Here is a 19,067-nt window from a genome sequence, read left to right as displayed (position 1 = left end):
TCAGTAAGTATTAAATCTAAAAATCAATAGTTTTAAATATCTAGGAAAAACAAACAGAAAGTGTATTCTTTGAAAAGATTCCTATCAACAACAAAATAGACAAATCCTTGGCAAACTTAATCACAGAAAAAAGACAAAGATACAAGAATTTAGGACTGAGAAAGTACACAAACCTAGGGACAATGTGGAGGAAAGAATCATCAAGGCATGTTGTACAACACTGTGACAACAAAATTGAAAAATAAAAGCTGGAGAGGAGATTGCAAATGTCTCCAGTACCAAGTGGATTCATGCGAGTCTTATCAAACTTTTAAATAATAGATGATTGTAATACTGTTTGAACTGCTTTAGGCAATAGAAGAGAATGGAATATTCATTAATTTATTTAATAAATCTAACCAATATTGAATACCAAACTCAATAAACATAGTACAAAATAAAGCTATAGAGCTTGACATAGTGGTTCATTCCTGTAACCTGAGCACTCAGGAGGCTGAGGCACAAGGATCAAGTTTGAGGCCAACCTAGTGAATAGAAAGTTACAAGCCAGGGTGGGATAAATAGTAAGACTATGTTTCGAAAGAAACCAACAAAGAAGAAGAAGTTATAGATCAATCCACATATTAAGGCACACAGTGCTGGTCCTGGGGCTTGAATTCAAGGCTTGGGTGCTGTCCCTGAGCGTTTTGCCCAAAGCTGGCACTCTACCACTTGAGCCACAGCTCTATTTCTGTCTTTTTGGTGGTCTCATAGACTTTCCTGCCTGGGCTGGCTTCAAACCATGATCCTCAGATTTGAGCCTTCTGAGTAGCTAGGATTACAGCCATGAGCCACCAGTGCCTAATGGCACACAGTGGTTAAGGAAAAATTGCACATAGAAGTATAATCAACTTATATGAACAGTACATTGTATTCAAGAATGTAAGGGTATTTGGTAAATCTATTAACATAATCATTTACCATCAATATAGTAAAGAGGATAATTGAGATGATACTAGATGTTGAAACGTCATTTATAATAATTTTATGTAAATAGAATGAGATAATTTACTGAAACTAAACAGAAAATGTTATTTTAAATAGCAAAATATTAAGGCTATCACAAGTGAAATCCTGGGACAGACAGGAATGCTTGCTTGTGCTGTAATTATTAGCATTTCTTTGTTTCCCAACAAATCAATAAAGTAAAAAGTGAAGCAACAATCTGTAAACATTGCAAAATAAGTAAAAAAATCTTTCTCACTTAGCTTGATTCATAAAAACTCTAGCATACAATTATTATAATTAGTCACAGAATTTGGTAAGTTTCAAAGTACATAGAAATAATTGTGATCGTATTAAAATTTTTGTATATACGATGACATTTCAGTTAAAGTTACAGCAGGTCTTGCTCTTTTTAATTGGCATAGATGCATGCACACCTTCCCTGAAAATATTGAGTAAGAAGCTTAAGTAAGCATCAGTTAACTATTCTTGCTTGATATCTGTATGTTCCTCCAACCAGTCACATCTTCACAATGCTGGCCAGTACTTAATTGGGCTTTACAGGATTTTACCTTGTTTCCACATGCAGGTCATTGAGTAGGTCACTTTGTACATAGTCCCAGGACAGTTCCACAGCACCAAGGTAGTATCTTCTGGTGGCGCTAAAACTTACTTGTAAAAGGCACAGAAAGAAGGAGGTAGAAAGCTCTATTTGCATGGCTATTTCTAGCAAACATTCAACTAGAGAAGTGAAAAATGAACTCTTCTGGGAAATACTTTTAGCTTCCAGGAGAGAAAAAAAAAGGTCAAATGTCTATGATTTAGTGTAAAGTCCTAAAAGTTTTGCAGAGAAATTTAAGGACTTTCCTCGGTGAAAGTGACAGCAGCAGTAGCACTGAGCAAGGCAGAAAAGACCGCTTCCTTTTTGGCAGTGGGAAAGCATCCACAGGAAGAACTAGAGTAGGAAACGGGTGGCTGAGCTAGGGTTTAACCCATTAGTCTCTGAGAGCAAAAGAGGGCACAGACTGTGTGATGTAAATTAGAGCCCTTAAGGAGAGAAGGTGAGAGATGGGAGGGGGGTGTCATGGTGAAAGGAGGTTTAATTTGTATTCGCCTTCCTAGTCTTCTGAAGTTAGAACTGTTGAAAATTCTGGAATTCACTTGTATAAGTGGCAGTCTCAAAAGAGTGAGCTAAAACCCTTACAGAAACTTAGGGGTTTTAGCTGTCTTGGCCCCACACTGTTCTTTAAAATTTCAAGCACACTCATTGATGAAAATCTGCTTTGTTCTCATAAAACAATATTGTTCCTATGGCTTGGCCCACTGACTGCCCTTCCCCCAGGGGACCGTCCTGAAATTCTCCAGCTCAGTCTCCAGCCTAGAATCTTAATTTAAATGTGAAAGCCCACTCCCCAACCCTACCCCCACTGCACTCCCAGGTGATAGGTCCCTACTCCGTGGGGCAGAGGTCTTAAAGAACAGATTCCTGACCCGTGGCATCAGAAGTTCCTGAAAGTCTTTGAGTCCTGGAGCTACATGTGACACCCTGTCTCTCACCATATGAACATTTGAGCTCACAGTGACCCTGTTCTGCAAGCATTACCTTACTTAAGCCCTTCCACCCCTGCCTCCATTAGGCCATGCCTACCTGGCCTCCTGTCTCCCCACTCTCCTCAGGTCACCATGGTGTCCCTTTTCAACTTTCCATTAAAGTTGATCTGGTCTGCTGAGCTCATTTTTTGCTCTTTCTTCTGATGCCCTTGTGACTGTTTCTCTAGATGTGAACAATATTTCCTCCCATATGTGTAGTAAGCCCCATTGGCACACATCCTTGAAGTCTTGGTCTAAATCTGCCTTCTTTGAGAGCTTTGAAGATGGACCATTATGGCACCTTCATTTTTCTTGACAGCACTCAAAACTAATTCACATTATTTTTGTGTGATTGTTGTTACCTGATGCCTTTTATGATTGGTTATGTGTGGCTGTCATGTAAGATATATTTACTTGTAGTATATGTAGCCATAAGCTTAAGCAGAGAGTGTAGCCAGGTTAATTAATGCTTGTTGTGGGGGTGAGAAGTTTTGCCAAGGTCTTCCCGGTATAGGAAGTAAGTAGAAGAAAATGGATGAAAGTGTTAGGGAATGAATGAGTGGTGAGTTGTTATCCAGCGTAGATGTCAGCAGGAGGCAGCCTGTTTGATGAACATTTGTTACGGCCTCCTGGGTGGTAGCTAATGGTTGTTCTGTGGGAAAAGTGGTTTTAAGTGTTTTGTTATACAATGTTGTTCTTGTTTTCATTTTATGGGCACTGGATCTGAAGTGCAGAAACATTAGGAAAGTTTCTTGTGGGCACTCAGCTGTGAAGTGGTAGCATTCAAACACACACACACACACACACACACACACACACACACACACACAATCAGACACCAGAAGGCATCTTCTAACCAGTATAGTATACATGGTCACCTTAGAAATGACTATGACAGTTCCTGCCACCTGGGTGTCGCTGTTCAAGGGGGAGGTCAGATAGGTGGAGTTGCTATACAGCGTGATAGGTAAATTCTGTGGCGCGAGCTCACACACACTGAATCTCTGCGCCAGTTCTGTAGCACAGGTGCAAATGAAGTAACAGGCGCACAGGGGCTAAATGGTTCGCCTGAAGCCTCACCTATTTGATTTGAAAAGACACGGTTCTAAACATCAGGAGGACAGCAGTGAGAAGCTGGGAGAGGGACAGTACGAAGACATTGTCAGGATTGACGTGTTTTTAAACTGTGTTTCACCACTAAGGCACTGTGGAGAACGTTCACGTTCGCGTGAGCGCAGTGAGCTGGGCGTTGCTCGCGCAGGCGCAGGACGGGCAGGTTGCAGGGCGGGGCCGCGGGGCCTGTGACGTTGGCGGCTGGGATTGTGACGCACCACCCGGGACAGGAAGTAGCCCGGCATAAGTGGCCCTCTTCCGCCACCGCAGTGGGAAAGGAAACATCTCTCTCACGGGCCGGAAGCCACCTGACCACCTTCACCACGGCGCGCTACTCGGCATCCTACCGCGCAGAACCTCTGCGCGTGTCCTCGCGAGACGAACTCGCCGAAATGGCGGCGTCCAGTCAAGGTAAGGAGGGGAGCTCGCGGGAAAGCGTCCCTGGGGAGCCGCCTTTCCGAGCTCCGGAAAGGGGAGGCCCCGCGCTGCCGGTGCCTCCTGACCTCCCCCGGGAGACCGAGCGGCGCCCGACACTCGTCCCTGACCCTGCCACTCCGGCTTCTGCCAAGGTCACGCGCCGGGTGGAGCGGAGCGGCTTCGGCGTGTAGACCCCGCCCGGAGACACGCACTCCCGGTTCTCGGAAGCCTTCCGGCCCCCGCGACGAGCTTGTTTGTCCGGTGGGAAGTTCCGCCCAGACGCCTGGCAGCCCGTCAGACGCAGTGGCAGCTCGCCAACTACGCTATTGACGAATTTAAAAAAGTGACTCCATAGAGGATGACACTTGGAAATAGTCTGTTTTAGGTTTCGTCGGCTTATACTAAAGAATATTCCGTCCGATTTCTACTGGAACATTTCGTTTATGCTTTCTTCACTTCTTCTCTGCCTGTCCTGGGGCTTGAATCCAGGGCCTGAGTGATGTCCCTTAGCTTTTGCGTTCATGGCTCCGGAAAAAAAAAAAAAAACCCAACTCACCACTCTAAGGATCGCTAGTTGCTGCTCTCTCTCCCTCTCCCTCTCTCTCTCCCTCCCTCCCTCTCTCTCTCTCTCTCCCCCCCCTCTTAGTTTTCTAGTGGTTTATTGGACATGAGAGTCTCACAGACTTTCCTGCCCAGGCTGGCTTTGAACCGTGATCCTCAGATCTCAGCCTCTTGAATACCTAGGATTACAGGCGTGAGCCACCGGTGCCTTGTTTCTTTTATTGTTCTTACCTAACTTTGCTATATTTAATATATACTAGTAAGTAGCTACAGGATTCACATACTAAACAGAGCTGTCATCAAAAACTCCTGTTATAGCCAGGCAGTGGTGGCTCACAGCTGTGCTCCTAGCTACTATGGAAGCAGACATCCGAGAATGACAGTTCGAAGCCAGCCTGCACAGGAATGTTCATGACACTCTTATCTTCAACAACCAAAAATCCAAAAGTGGAGCTGTGGCTGAAGTACAAGGTCTAACCTTGAGCACAAAATCTCAAAGACAGGCCAGGCGCCTGTGGCTCACACCTGTAATCCTAGCTACTGAGGAGGCTGAGATCTGAGAATCACAGTTCAAAGCCAGCTTAGGCAGGAGAAGTCTTCAATAAACCATGAGAAAACGAAGTGGCGCTGTGGCTCAGTTGGTGCAGTGCTTTCCTTGAGATAAAGAAGTCAGGGACAGCCCGCAGGCCCAGAGTTCAAGACCCTCAACCAACAAAAATTAAAAAGCTCAAGGACTGCACACGTACTCTGAGTTCAACCCCTAGGCCTAACAAAAATAAAATTTAAAAAATCAATTATATAAACTTAATGTTAAATGAACTGCATTTTTTGATGTGGCTAGGAATTTCAATCCTTAAAACTAATAATTGATTTCTTGGGATGGAGATGTTGGCTAGTAACTTATTTTATTTTACTTATTTGGTTCTTTTTTGGTGCTTGAACCCCATGCCTGGTCCTCTCTGTCCGGCACTGGCAGCTTTACCACTTGATCCACACCTCCAGCCGGGCTTTATACTGGTTATTTTGGAGAGGGAATCTCACTGATACTTCTGTCTGCACTGGCCTTGAACCATGATCAGATTTCAGATTCCTGAGTAGCTAGGATTAGAAGTCTGAGCCTGGCTAGTAACTAACTTTTTTTTAAAATAGATTTTAGAGGTGTTCCAGGAATGACTGAATGAAATTGGGTAGATGTACCCTAATGGCTCTCTGATTTAACAGTGCCTCCCCACCCTGTTTTAATTGTGTCACTGTATAATTTGGCATTCAACTCTAATCCTCTTACCCAGCCTCCCAAGTTCAGAGATTACAAGTGTTCGCCACTACACTCTGTTTAATCTCCCTTTTGACTAGACCGACTTACTAAGAAAGGGACTTTGAAAAATTACATTTTAAAACTCATTCTTGTTTTCATTAACAGTTTTTTCTTCAACATACTAATGGTATCTTGTTATAGTACAAATATTTTATTATAAAGCCATCAATAACTCAGTTTCTCAGCATCAGTATTGTAATTCTGCTAAATTGGCATCCACACTTGTTTGTTGAGATGACTTGCTTTCTCCCATTGAATTACCGTGGTGTCATGATATGTGTAAATATATTTTTGGACTCTGTTGTCTCTTTCACTGATACATTTGTGTATTCTTGTGTCAATTCAACACTGTATTGAATGCCATAGTTTGTAAATCTTGAAATTCTATACATGTATATTATAATATAGCTTCATAGGAAGTCTTGAAAAGATTTAAACTCCCCTCCCCACAAGATTATTGTGGCTAGTTATTTTTCCAGATGACTTCAGCAAAGCCAAATGACAGCAAGTCTAGGGGCTTTACCTCAGGACCTGTGTATTTTTCCTTTGCTTTTTTTCTTCAAAGCTAACACTCTACCACTTACGCTACAGTTCCACTTCCAACTTTTTGGTGGTTAATTGGAGATGAGTGTCATAGACTGGCCTAGAACTGTGAACCTCATAGCTCAGCCTCCTGAGTAGCTATGATTATAAGTGTAAGCTACCAGCATCCAGCTCTTAATTGGTTGTAAATTTGCAAGACCCAGACTAATTCTAGAGTTTCTAGAATTCGAAAATGTTTCTAATACAGACATAATATTTTTAATTTTCTGAAATTACACATCATAATTTCAGTTAATTTACTGTTTTAAAATAGAACAATATTTGGATGTTCTATATTATAACTTCTTTTAAAAAATTCACAATCTGCCTCAGTGCCAGTGGCTCGTACCTATAATCCTAGTTACTCAAGAGGCTGAGATCTGAGGACTGAGGTTTGAAGCCAGATGGGGCAGGAAAGTCCATGACACTCTTATCTCCAATTAATAACCTTTTGAAAAAGCCAGAAGTGGAGCTGTGGCTCAAGTGGTAGAGTGCTAGCCTTCCCTTGAACAAAAATACTCGGTCAGCGCCCAAGCTCTGAGTTCCAGCCACAGGACCGGTGTACATGGATACCAAAAAAAATCAATCTACAGAAGGTAATGACTTGTTATTAAAGTAGATATTTTCTTATTTAGTATCTTAATTCTGTTAGGAAACTTTGAGGGAAAATTTGAATCCTTGGACCTTGCAGAATTTGCCCGAAAGCAACCATGGTGGCGCAAGCTGTTTGGACAGGATTCGGGACCATCAGTTGAAAAGTATAGTGTGGCAACTCAGCTGTTAATTGGAGGTGTAACTGGATGGTAAGTGATGGGAATGAAGCCTGGTGGCATTGGTTTGTGTTTTTTTTTGCATGATTTAACATTGTGGTTATAGGTACTTTTTCTTTTAATGAATGAAAACACAGTGACTTTGTTGAAATTGCTCACTGAATATGTATCATTTATCTAAAAATCATGTTAAAATACTATTTAGTATAGTGATAGCTCATGGGCTTTATTGCATATAATAGTTACTACATGTCAGGCACTGGTTTGGGTGGTTGTTCAGATATCTCATTTTCTACTTACAACAAGTCATCTGACATTGGTACTGTCACTATCTGTACTCATTTTATAGAAATTGAGGCTCAAAAAGATTAATTTGCCTAAGACCACATAGCTGCTAGTAATAGAATAAGAAGCTTGCCCTGATTAGCTGTGTCAATTGTTAATTTGACACAGCTTTTTGTTTGATTCATGATAGGTTAAAAATGTGAATCGCAAACTCAGTATGCAAATATCCAATCCAAGTCAGAAATTCTGTACATGTAAAAAACTTATTGTACAACATAACCCAAATATAGAAAATTGTGAAAACTATAAGGAATAGAGTAAATTCATAATGTAACAGCTATACAAGTTAAAAAGTATGTCTGGCACTCCAAAACTCTAAAAGTTGTTATTTTCTTGCTTTTCTTTGTAGTTTCAATCCTATTTATATCACTGAATAATATACTGTAGTTTGCCTGGATTAAACTTTAAAGAAATGTGGTCAGTATTCATTCTTTTGATTCTTGCTTTGGGTTTTTTGGGGGGTTCAGTTGATCTTTTGCATAATCAGCTATGTTGTATATAGCTGTAGTTTTTCATTTTCATCTTATTTAGAATTCCTTTATGAGTATAGTACAATATATTCTTATCCTGTTGGCTGACATTAGAGTTGCTTCAGTTTTTGACTAATACAAACAATGCTGATATGAACGCTTTTATGCACATTTCCCAGTGTGTATGTGTATATGTTTCTGTAAGAGAGTCTATATCTCTGCCTTCCAGGTAACTAAGATTATAGGTATGAGCTACCAGGCATCTAGCGAAGCTAATTTCTTTTATACAATCATACAATATTTCTCTTTCTGTGCCTGGCCTATGTCACTTTGCACAGTGCTCTCCAGTTTCATCCATACATGATATTATTCCCTTCTTCTCAATAGCTGAATAGTACTCCAATGCATATATCTTCTACATTTTCTCTATTCATCCATAGATGGACATTTAGGTGATTTCATACTTTGGGTCATGAATAGTTGCAATAAACATTGAAGGGCAGATGTCTGTCTCACATACTGGTTTCAGTTTCTGTTAGGCTATCTTAGGACCTAGCAAATGGTCTGGATTTGGCTCCTAGGCCAGTGTGTGGTTAGTTCTATTTTAGAAAGACTGTTTAGGTTGGTCTGTTGATAGGAGGCAAAATCAGACATCTGGAGACCCAGGGTGGGACCCTGTAATAACAATCTATATCAGAGATCTTGGCATAGGCCAGAGCAGATCATATTTAAAGCCAAGGAACTATATGAGGAAATCTAGAAAGTAAGCACACAAAACAGTGCTCATTGTCAGTAATCATCAGGGAGATGCAAAACAAAACCATAATGAGATGTCATGTTACTCCAGCAAGAATAGCCAATGTCAAAATGATTAACAATAGCAGTTGCTGCTGAGGATGTGGAGAAAAGGGAACCTTTTGTTCTGTTGGTGGGCATGTAAACATTATAGCCATTTTGGAAAACAGTATAGAGGTTTCCTCAAACTAAAAGTAGAACTGCCATAATGGCCCAGCAGTCTCACTCCTGGGTGTATAGCCAAAGGAAATTGAGTCAGTATATGAGAGACATCTGCATTCTCTTGTTTACTGAGGCATTATTCATAATAACCAAGACATAGAAACAACTTTTAGCTGTCAACTGAAAGATGAATAAAAAAATATGGTCCATATATTCAGTGACATACTACACACCATAAAAAATCAAATCAAATATATACAAATTGGTGATAACATGGATAGAACTAGAGGTCATTATGTAAAGTAAGGCTGACAGACACACACACAAAATAGTGCATGATCTCACTGTGAAATCTAAAACCATGCCAAATATATGTGGTGGAGAGGAGAGGAGATAAAATAAAATAGTGATTACCATTGTTGGTGTACAGAAGAGGAAATGTAAAACAAAAAATATAGGAAATATGTAGGATGAACAGTTCATACAGTATCAGGACTATAGGTAATAAGAATGTATTCAGGCCAGCCACTGGTGGCTCACGATTGTAATCCTAGCTAGTCAGGAGGCTGAGATCTAAGGCTTGCAATTCAAAGCCAGTTGAGGCAGGAAAGTCCATGTGTCTCTTATCTCCAATTAACCACCAGAAAAGTGGAAGTAGTACTGTGGCTCAAAGTGGTAGAGTGCTATCCTTCAGTAAGAGAGCTAAGAGACAGTGCCCAGGCCCTTGAGTTCAAGCTCCATGACTGACTAAAAAGAATGTATTCAGGATTGGTTAAATAAATAGATTATAGCTATTCTTGTAACCGGAATATAACTGTGTGAAATGATAGATATGTTAATTTGCTTCATTGTAGTCAACATTTTACTGTGTGTATTTATCTCATATATATGTAAATTTGGTTATCTTTTTAAAAGAAAGTAATAATTGTGTCAATAAGTACTGGTTCAAATGAAATGAAGGCTGAGAAGTTCAAATGGAATGAAGTTCAAATCAAATGAAGACCAAGAAGTTCAAATGAAATGAAGACTGAGAAGTTACCACTAATGTTTGGCAAAGGTGAACATGAGAAGTAACCTTGATAAGAATGGTTTCATCTGGGTGCTAGCTACTCAGGAGGCTGAAATCTCAGGATTGTGGTTCAAAGTCAGCCTGGGTAGCAAAGTCCATGAGATTCTTATCCAGTTAACCCGCAAAATGCTGGAAATGAAGCGGTGGCTTGAGTGGTAGAGCACTAGCCTTGAGGGAAAAAGCTAAGGGACAGTCAGTGCCCGGGCTCTGAGTTCCAGCCCCATTAAATCCCTCCCTCTCTAAAAAAGTGGTTTTATTGACATCATGGTACAAAAGCCTACAGGAGTGGGTTTGAGAGAATTGACTGAGAAATCAAAAGAGGCAGAAGGTATAGGCCGCCTACTTGTTTTGATGTAAAGAGAGGCTGAGTAAAGGGAAGATGTCTGGAGAAGTATTGTCTAGAGAAGTTTACTCAGCACTGGTTAATAATTACAGCATACTTGTGTACAATGAATTAAAAAAAATCTTGGCCTTCATGAAACTTACATTTTAGTATAACAGGAGGATAGATAATAAGAAACAAATCAAGTCAGGTGGCTCATGCCTATAATCCTAGCTACTCAGGAGGCTGAGATCTGAGGATCAGGGTTCAAAGCCAGCCAGGCAGAAAAGTCCATGAGACTCTTAACTCCAATAAACTACTCAAAAAAGCCAGAAGTGGCACTGTGGTTAAAATGGTGGAGCATTAGCCTTGAGCACAAAGAGGCTCAGGGACAGTGCGCCCAACCCTGAGTTCAAGCTGCAGGACCGGCAAAAAAAAAAAAAAAAAATTCAAAGAATTACATTTTAGCTTCCTCACAGGAGTCTCTACTTTCATCCCTTCATTCAGTCTTTTTTTGCTAGTATTTAAACACACTCATTTTTTTTGCTCATTCCTGGAGATAAGTGCCTGTCTAGGCTGGCTCCACATTGAGATTTTCAGATCCCAGACTCCGGAGTAACTAGGATTACAGGCATGAACCATTGGTACCTGGCACTTGGCCATTCAACCATGTAAACATATAACCTGAGAATTTTAAAGCACTTGCTCTAGACCAAAAAAATACTCAATGTTAGAGCTAAGATTGGATTTTTGGGGGACTGGTTTTGATTCTGCGGAGGGTGGGAAGGAGTTGGATCACCTCCAGGTGGGACATAAAATGCATGTTGGTGTATATCTTATCTGATGTTGATTTTGGTTTTGTAGGTGTACTGGATTCATATTCCAGAAGGTTGGGAAATTGGCTGCAACAGCTGTGGGTGGAGGATTTTTCCTCCTTCAGGTCTGTATATGAAGTATTCCTAGATATTTGGGAATTGTGCTTGCTCATTAAGCAGTATATGATAAGGAATTGTTACCGTGGCTATATTATGCTAGAATAGCTTTTCCACTTTTTTTTTCTTTTTGCTGGTCCTTGAACTTAAACTCTGAGCTTGGGCACTGTCCCTGAGCTCTTTTTTTTTTCTTTTTTTGCTCAAGGCTAGCATCCTAGCACCCTACCACTTGAGCCACAGCTCCACTTCTGGCTTTTTCTGTGATTAATTGGAGATAAGAGTCTCATGGACTTTCCTGCCCAGGCTAGCTTTGAACTGTAATCCTCAGACCTCAGCCTCCTCAGTAGCTAGGGTTACAGGTGTGAGCCACCACTGCCTAGCCCCTTTGTTTTTTTATATGTTGTAATCCATTTATCTGTCTACAAAAATCTTTGTGACATTGTTTAACATGTCATTTCTATGTTGTATCCTTCATTCCATAGGCACAATCTCTTCACATATTTAGATTGTCTTTTTTCTTTGACATTTTATAGTTTTCAACATATAGATTCTATATATTTTTATGTTTACAACTAGTATTTAATTTTACAGCAAGTGTATATTGTTTTAAAATGTCAATTTCTAGTTGTTCATATTGCTGGCATGTGGAAATTCAGTTGTTTTCATTTGTTGATCTTGTATCCTATGACCTTGCTAAATTTACTTTTTTTTTCTTTTGTCGGTAGTGGGGCCTGAACTCTGGGCCTGGCCCTATCCCTCAGTCTTCAGCTGTGGACTAGTGCTCTACCACTTGAGCCTCAGCCCCACTTCCTGCTTTTACTGCTTATGTGGTGCTGAGGAATCGAGCCGAGGGTCTCATGCATGCAAGGCAAGCACTCTACCACTAAGCTACCTTCCCAGCCCCACTAAATTCACTTTTTAAGTCTAGGTATTTTTATTTGTTTTTGTTAGATTCTTTAATATTCACTGTGTAAACTGCAGTTTGATCTTTTCAAATCTGGATGCCTGCCTACTTTTGTTTCTTGTAGTGAATACAACTTCACTTCCAGCATAATATTGAATAGAAACTGAGAAAGGTAGACATCTTTGCCTTGTTTCCAGAAATTATTCTTTCATCATTGTGTAGTGGTAGCTGTAGGGTTGTTTTTTTTTTTTTTTGGAAATGGAACTGGGATTTGAGCTTAGGGTTTTGCTTTTGCTGGGTAAATGCTCTATTGTTGAGATAAAACTTCCAGCCCTTTTTGGTCTGGTTTTTTTTTTTTTTTTTTTTTTTGCAGAACAGTGGTTTATAGATGTTTATTGAACATTACAGTTGACTGAGTGCCTAGATTGTGACCAGGGCTACATCCGAGACCCTGGAGGCCATCTGCTCGCCATCCTTAGGTTTCCTAGGATGGCTGCCAGGTGTGAGGCTCAGTGCCTGCTGCCCGAGCAGGACCCCAGGGGAGGACACACTGGAACCTGCAGGGTGTGGTGCATCTCACAGACACTTTTATTCATGCCACAGAAGAAGTGGTGCTCCTACAAGGATATGTACAGCGGTGTTCCGTGTTCCCAGCTAACAAAGCTTGCTCAAATGTGCAGGCAGACTGGCGTTTCCCGTCGTGCAGAGGAGCTAATGATGGCTGTGAGAAGGCGCAGGAGTGGAGCCTTTTAAAGCCTTACTTCTTTTATCAGCACTCCTGATCTTATACACGATGAAGCCCATCAACCCCTTCCCTACCCAGATCTCCTGGTAAACCTGGGTGTAGTAGGGCTTCAGGGGGACCCAGACATTTTTCATAAAGCTTTGAAGCATCTCGACAGGACGGAGGGCTCAGACCCCTGGTCTGGCTATTTTTGAACAAAGGTCTGCTTTTTGCCCAGGGCACCTTAGAATTTATACTTTCTTCTGTAGTTGGATGACAGAATTGTGTTGGTTGTACCTAGCTTTTTCTGAGATGGGGTCTTGTGAACTTTGTGCGCAGGCTGGCTTCAAACTATGATCTTCCCAATCTCTACCTCCTGAGTAGCTGGGATTACATGCATAAATAGCTAGCATCCAGTGTGCAGCAGTTATAGGATTTTTTTTTAAATCAAGTTGGAGAATTTTCCTTCTATATTCCTAGTTTACTAAAATTTTATCTTAACTGTGTGTTAAATTTTGTCAGATACGGTTTGAGTTCTGCTTTGAAAGTAAGTCAGATGGTATTGCAGAAAAAAATAAGGAAACATAGTACTAGTTCAGTGGTATTTTGAATTCTGGTCTCCTCTAACTTACCTGCTGCTCTTTTGTTCTAATGCTTTATTAACATGATTCTCTGGGACAAACTGGGTGAAGGAAATAAACCTTCATTCAACATGTGCTTTTCAGTATTCATCTCAATTACTTTTATAAGTAGCTTTGTTTATAGCCAACTTGAGGAGTATTTCCAGTTATTTACTATTACAAGGAAAGCTATTATAGCATTTGCAGTTTCAGTGTTAGTAAATAATGTCAAATTGTTCCCTTGACAGACTTCAGTTAACACTCAGTGTATGACATCTTTTTTCCTTACCTCCACAATCTTTTCTTTTAATTTTCTCAGATCTATAAAAAAACTATTGTGGCACATTATTTTAATTTACATTTCCCTGATTACTTGTACCATTGAACTTTCAGTTTGGGCAACTGTATTCTGTGAATTGTCTTTATCCAGTTTCCAGATGTTTTTCTTCCTGATTGCTATTCTTTTTTTTTCTGGTCCTGAGCTTGAACTCTGGGCCTGGACAGTGCTGTCCCTGAGCTTCTTTTGCTCAAGGCTATTGTTCTACTGCTTGACCCACAGTGCCACTTCCAGTTTTTTCTGGGTAGTTTATTGGAGATAAGAGTCTCACAGACTTTCCTGTCCAGGGTGACTTCAAACCATGATCCTTAGATCTCAGCCTCCCGGGTAGCTACAATTACAGGTGTGAGCCACAGGCACAGGCTAGGAAGTTCACTTTTTAAATGAACATATTGTCTCCAGGCTCTTAAGGTAGCTAATTGGTAGAGGTGTGTAGGACCTTGCATTATATACTATGTGTCAAGTACATGTCAAAGAACCATAGAGTAGATAATAAACAAATGAAAAATTGGCTACTAGATGCAGGTGTATATTGTGGACATTTCAAAACTCATTTTTCAAAATGTCATTTTACTTCCTTTCCCAGATTTTTCTCTGTTCTTTTTCTTATTTTATTTTATAAAAAGTGCTACTCATTGTCTGCCTTGTCATTTTGGATAGAATTTTATCTCTATCTTTAAAGCTAAGCGCACTACCATTTCTCTTCTGGGTTGCTACTTTAGCTTTCTAATTGATGTTTCTGAAGAGGTTTCTGATTCACAACACAAAATAGCAAGCTTATTTTCTCATTTCTATCACTGTTGTTGAAAATGTAGATTGCAAACCACACTGGCTACATCAAAGTTGACTGGCAACGCGTAGAAAAGGACATGAAAAAAGCCAAAGAACAGTTGAAGATTCGTAAGAGCAACCAAATACCAACTGAGGTGAAGAGCAAAGCTGAGGAGGTAAGACTTGTTATATTCATATGTACTGTGTAAAGATTACAGACAATTTTGTGCGTACAAAATGAGGGTGTGAGGTGCACCAATGTCTCAGAAGTGGACAAAGCTTAAAGATTTCCAAGAACTTGAAGTAATGAGATGAAAGCTATTTTCTATAGGCCAGCATTAGTTGAAATATCTTTATTGAATATCTTCCTTATTAGACAGGTTATTGTTAGGTAACCCAGACTGACCTTGATCTCAAGATCTTTCTGCCTCACTGTCCCGGATGTTGGGATTACAGGCCTCTATTACTATGCCCAGCTTAAACAGGCATTTTATTAAAGCTGGATAATTCAGGTGTTTGTTGATCTTTGTCAGTGAGAGCAAAAAGTGATATAGATACTAAGGTAGTTAACTAGTTCTTGTAGGAATAGGGCATCATAGTGGTTGGAAAGGATATAGTAAGTTATATTTTGTTCCCATGTCCTCTTGACTTTGAACATCCATCCTCTGCTTGTCATACACATAGCTGATTGGTGGAGCATAGACAAGGAGCCTTGGGCAAGTGAGAACTTTTATAGAAGCGAAGGGGAGATGAAAAGCTTTGGAATTAAAGGAAATGAGGACCTCACTTATTATTCATCAGTAACAGAATTGGTTCCCGATTTTAACATTCTTAGCAAACTTAATGTATTGTGCTAAATCTTCTGTTCTCAGGTTGTGTCATTTGTGAAGAAGAACGTTCTAGTAACTGGAGGATTTTTGGGAGGCTTTCTGCTTGGCATGGCATCCTAAGGAATGCATCTTCCCGTGTTCTGGTTTTTCCCAGCCAGCAGTCTCTACACTTCATCTATAGGACATCAAGTCTGTTCTCTTCCTCCTCTTCTTCTGTGCCTTCCTCCCTGCGGTAGCAAATCTATCTGGACGGCTTCTCTAGTCAAGCTGTTTGCTCAAGTTAAACAACACCTACATGAGCTTGGCAGCAACGGAAGAGACAGTAGATGTTAGCTTTCCTCCTAGTGTACTCCTTACTTGGCCAGTCTATAGATCAACAAGAATGTTCCTTTTCCCCCATGTAATATTCATACCAGAACATGTTACAAGATGGTTCACTGTAGAGGATGACTGAATCCCGAAAGGCTGTTCCAAACTGTGCTTTTGGAAAAGAAGCACATAGTGAATGTATGTGCTGCGTGAAAAGGAACTGAATACATTGGCCTTTAAGCATAAAAGATTTTGGTATCTTGGTGTGTACTTTCTTTTTTAGTTTTTACAGAAGGAGAGTTGTTTATACCTGTTGTAATTATCCTGACAAAAATGGCAACATAAGTATAGTAACAACAAATCTACGAAATGAACTTGTGTGTGTGTGTGGTTTTTTTTTTTGGTCCAGTCGTGGGGCCTGAACTCTGGGCCTGGGCACTGTCCCTCAGTTCTTCAGCTTAAGGCTAGCACTCTATCACTTGAGCCACAGCGCCACTTCTGGCTTTTTTCTTTTTGCTTATGTGGTGCTGAGGAATCGAACCCAGGACCTCAGGCATGCAAGGCAAGCGCTCTACCACTGAGCCACCTTCCCAGGCCCTGAACTTGTGTTTGAGATATATGATGTGCAAAAGGTATTTTACTCAGTAGGGAGGTGATTAGGAAAATCAGCTTCTAGAAGTACCTTGTTGAATTGTCAGATTAGTTGGGGAATTCATGTCCAAGTCATTTATATGGAAAGAAGCTCTTGGATTTTTGTTTCATAAAAAAATTTTATGTTTCGAAATGTGAAGCATGTCTGTGAAAATGCTAGGGACAGCCATAGATGTCCTGAGGCAGTTCTGTTGCTTTATTCAGTTAGTGTGAAATACAACATTTAAATGAGAATTTTAATGAGGTAGCATTCTAGGAATTCACAATTGTAAGAGATAATGGTGGCACATGTGAAATAATATCCATCCATAAAGTACAACCCACTGTGTCATGGTGACCTGGGATTCTTAGTATTATTTTTTAACATAAAAGCTGGACATTGGGCTAGGAAGGTGGCTCAGTGGTAGAGCGCTTGCCTTGCATGTATGAGGCGCTGGGTTCCATTCCTCACTCCTCACAAGTAGAAAACAAAGCCGGAAGTGGCGCTGTGGCTCAAGTGGTAGAGCACTAGCCCTGAGGGACAGCACCCAGGCCCAGAGTTGAGGCCCACGACCGGATCCCCCCAAAAAAAGAGTTGGACATACGCACATGTACACAGAGGCTAACACGATTTGTTTTAATGGCCTGTTACCATGTCTGCAACTCCAGCTATAATGATGTATGACCTCAACAGAGGTTCTACATATTTATTGAATATGGTAATAATGTCCTTGCTTAAGGAAAATGTACTTTTACAGGTATTCCAAGTTAATTTTTTTCTTTTCTTTTTTTTTTCCATAGTGGGGCTTGAACTCTCGGCTTGGGTGCTCTCCCTGAGCTCTTCAGCTCAAGGCAAGCACTCTACTGCTTGAGCCACAGCACCACTTCCGGTTTTCTGGAGGTTAATTGGAGATGAGTCTCATGGACTTTCCTGCCCGGGCTGGCTTTGAACCACAATCCTCAGATCTCAGCCTCCTGAGTAGCTAGGATTACAGGCATAACTCAAGTTAATTCTTATAGATAATCCCATATAAAATATAATGCATTTCTAAGTCATCTAAAATGTTTATCTTTAACCTATCTTGAGAATGGCATGTTGAATTTGACTATCAGTTCATAGAATTTTATATAATTTACCTATCTGCATTTCCTTATTACATTACCATATTAAGACAAAAGTTCTTTTGCTTATAATATGTATGAATCATCTGCAAAGCACTGTGGTTTAAGCTTGCTTCATATGTTCTTTAAGAGTTGAAAATGATTTTGAACTTTGAACTTAGAGCTTATGCTTGCCAGATAGGTACTCCACCACAGAACCTGCGTCTAGTCCTTTTTTGTGCTGGTTATTTCTGAGATTTAGGGTTTTGCTTCCTGTCCAGGTGTGTGCTTGGACTGTGATTTGCCTGTATTTTAAGCTTCCCATTGTAGCTGGGTTAAGAGATGTACCAACGCATGCCAGCATCTTTCTGTTGGGATGGAGTGTCATGGACTTATCTGATCAAGCTAGCCTGGAAATATGATCCTTTTAATATTAGTCTCTTACATAGTTTAGAATGCCATTCATGTGCTTCCATACTTAGCTATTGGTTGAGAAAGGGATCTAGTGAATTCTTCTAGTGAATTCTTCAGTCCTCCTGCACTCAGCCTCCCAACTAGCTAGGATTACAGGTGTGAGCCACCATGCCTAGCTTTTTGAACTTTTAATGGAAAATTTAAATACAAAAGAGAGGCTGGAAATGTGGCTTAGTGGTAGAGTGCTTGCCTAGCATGCATGAAATGAAGCCCTGGGTTCGATTCCTCAGTACCACATATGCAGAAAAAGCCAGAAGGGGCGCTGTGGCTCAAGTGGTAGAGTGCCAGCCTTGAGTAAAAAGAAGCTTAGAAACAGTGTCCAGGCCAGCCCCAAGACAGGGGAGCGGAGGGAGAGAGGAGGAGAGAGGAGAGGGGGCAGGGAGGAGAAGGGGAAGGAGAGAGGGGAAGAGGAGAGAGGAGAGAGAGAATATTGCTGGGCACTAGTGTCTCAGGGGTAATCCTAGCTACTGAGGAGGCTGCAATCGGAGGATTGCAGTTCAAAGCTGGCCCGGGCAGAATAGTCTCCATGAGACTCTTACCTCCAATTAACTACTCAAAAAAACCAGTAGTGGTGCACTGGCTCAAGTGGTAGAGTGCTAGCCTTGAGCACAAAGAAGCTCAGGGACAGAACCCCTGAGTTCAAGCCCCAGAACCAACAAAAGGAAAAAGATACTATGCTATGGTGAATCATCCAATAGCTTACAATTATTATTATCAATTATTGTAAAAGACATTATAAGTATAATTATAATCATTTCATTGAATCTTAATGTGTATTGGTGAAAGGTAAGCATTACTCGTATTTTTATTGTGAAAATACTGTACAGAGGGGTTACAATTACATGGGCAAGATAATGAGTACATTTCTTTTTTTGGGGGGGGTCTGGTCGTGGGGCTGAACTCTGGGCCTGGGTGCTGTCCCTCAGCTCTTCAGCTCAAG

At 40.7% G+C, this 19,067-nt stretch overlaps 2 protein-coding genes and 1 pseudogene across 7 annotated transcripts in view; 1 reads left to right on the top strand and 2 right to left on the bottom strand.

Moving 5' to 3' along the window:
- The window catches only part of F8 (coagulation factor VIII, procoagulant component), an 83,069-nt gene extending 81,210 nt beyond the window's left edge, over positions 1–1,859 (bottom strand). For all 3 annotated transcript variants that reach the window (XM_013035393.1, XM_013035395.1, XM_013035394.1), the window contains exon 1: positions 1,557–1,859. In XM_013035393.1, coding sequence (XP_012890847.1) covers positions 1,557–1,702 — 146 coding nt within the window. In that variant the 5' untranslated portion in view covers positions 1,703–1,859. The remainder of the gene's footprint in view (positions 1–1,556) is intronic.
- Positions 1,860–3,940: 2,081 nt separating this feature from the next.
- The window catches only part of Fundc2 (FUN14 domain containing 2), a 33,077-nt gene continuing 17,950 nt past the window's right edge, over positions 3,941–19,067 (top strand). For 2 of the 4 annotated variants that reach the window (XR_001175779.1, XM_013035346.1), the window contains exons 1-4: positions 3,987–4,098; positions 7,215–7,365; positions 11,360–11,435; positions 14,828–14,959. Coding sequence is in view for 3 of the 4 variants with exons in the window: in XM_013035346.1 (XP_012890800.1) it covers positions 4,080–4,098; positions 7,215–7,365; positions 11,360–11,435; positions 14,828–14,959 (378 nt within the window). In the remaining variant the exon portion in view is untranslated. Of the gene's footprint in view, positions 4,099–7,214; positions 7,366–11,359; positions 11,436–14,827; positions 14,960–15,655; positions 16,173–19,067 lie in introns of those variants that run through there. The other 2 variants (XM_013035348.1, XM_013035345.1) reach the window with 2 other exon arrangements.
- LOC106000144 lies at positions 12,897–13,277 on the bottom strand (annotated as a pseudogene).

Source organism: Dipodomys ordii, unplaced genomic scaffold, assembly GCF_000151885.1.
Source record: "Dipodomys ordii isolate 6190 unplaced genomic scaffold, Dord_2.0 Scaffold209, whole genome shotgun sequence".
In the NCBI taxonomy this organism is placed as follows: domain Eukaryota; kingdom Metazoa; phylum Chordata; class Mammalia; order Rodentia; family Heteromyidae; genus Dipodomys; species Dipodomys ordii.
This window is presented reverse-complemented; position numbering and strand designations above follow the sequence as displayed.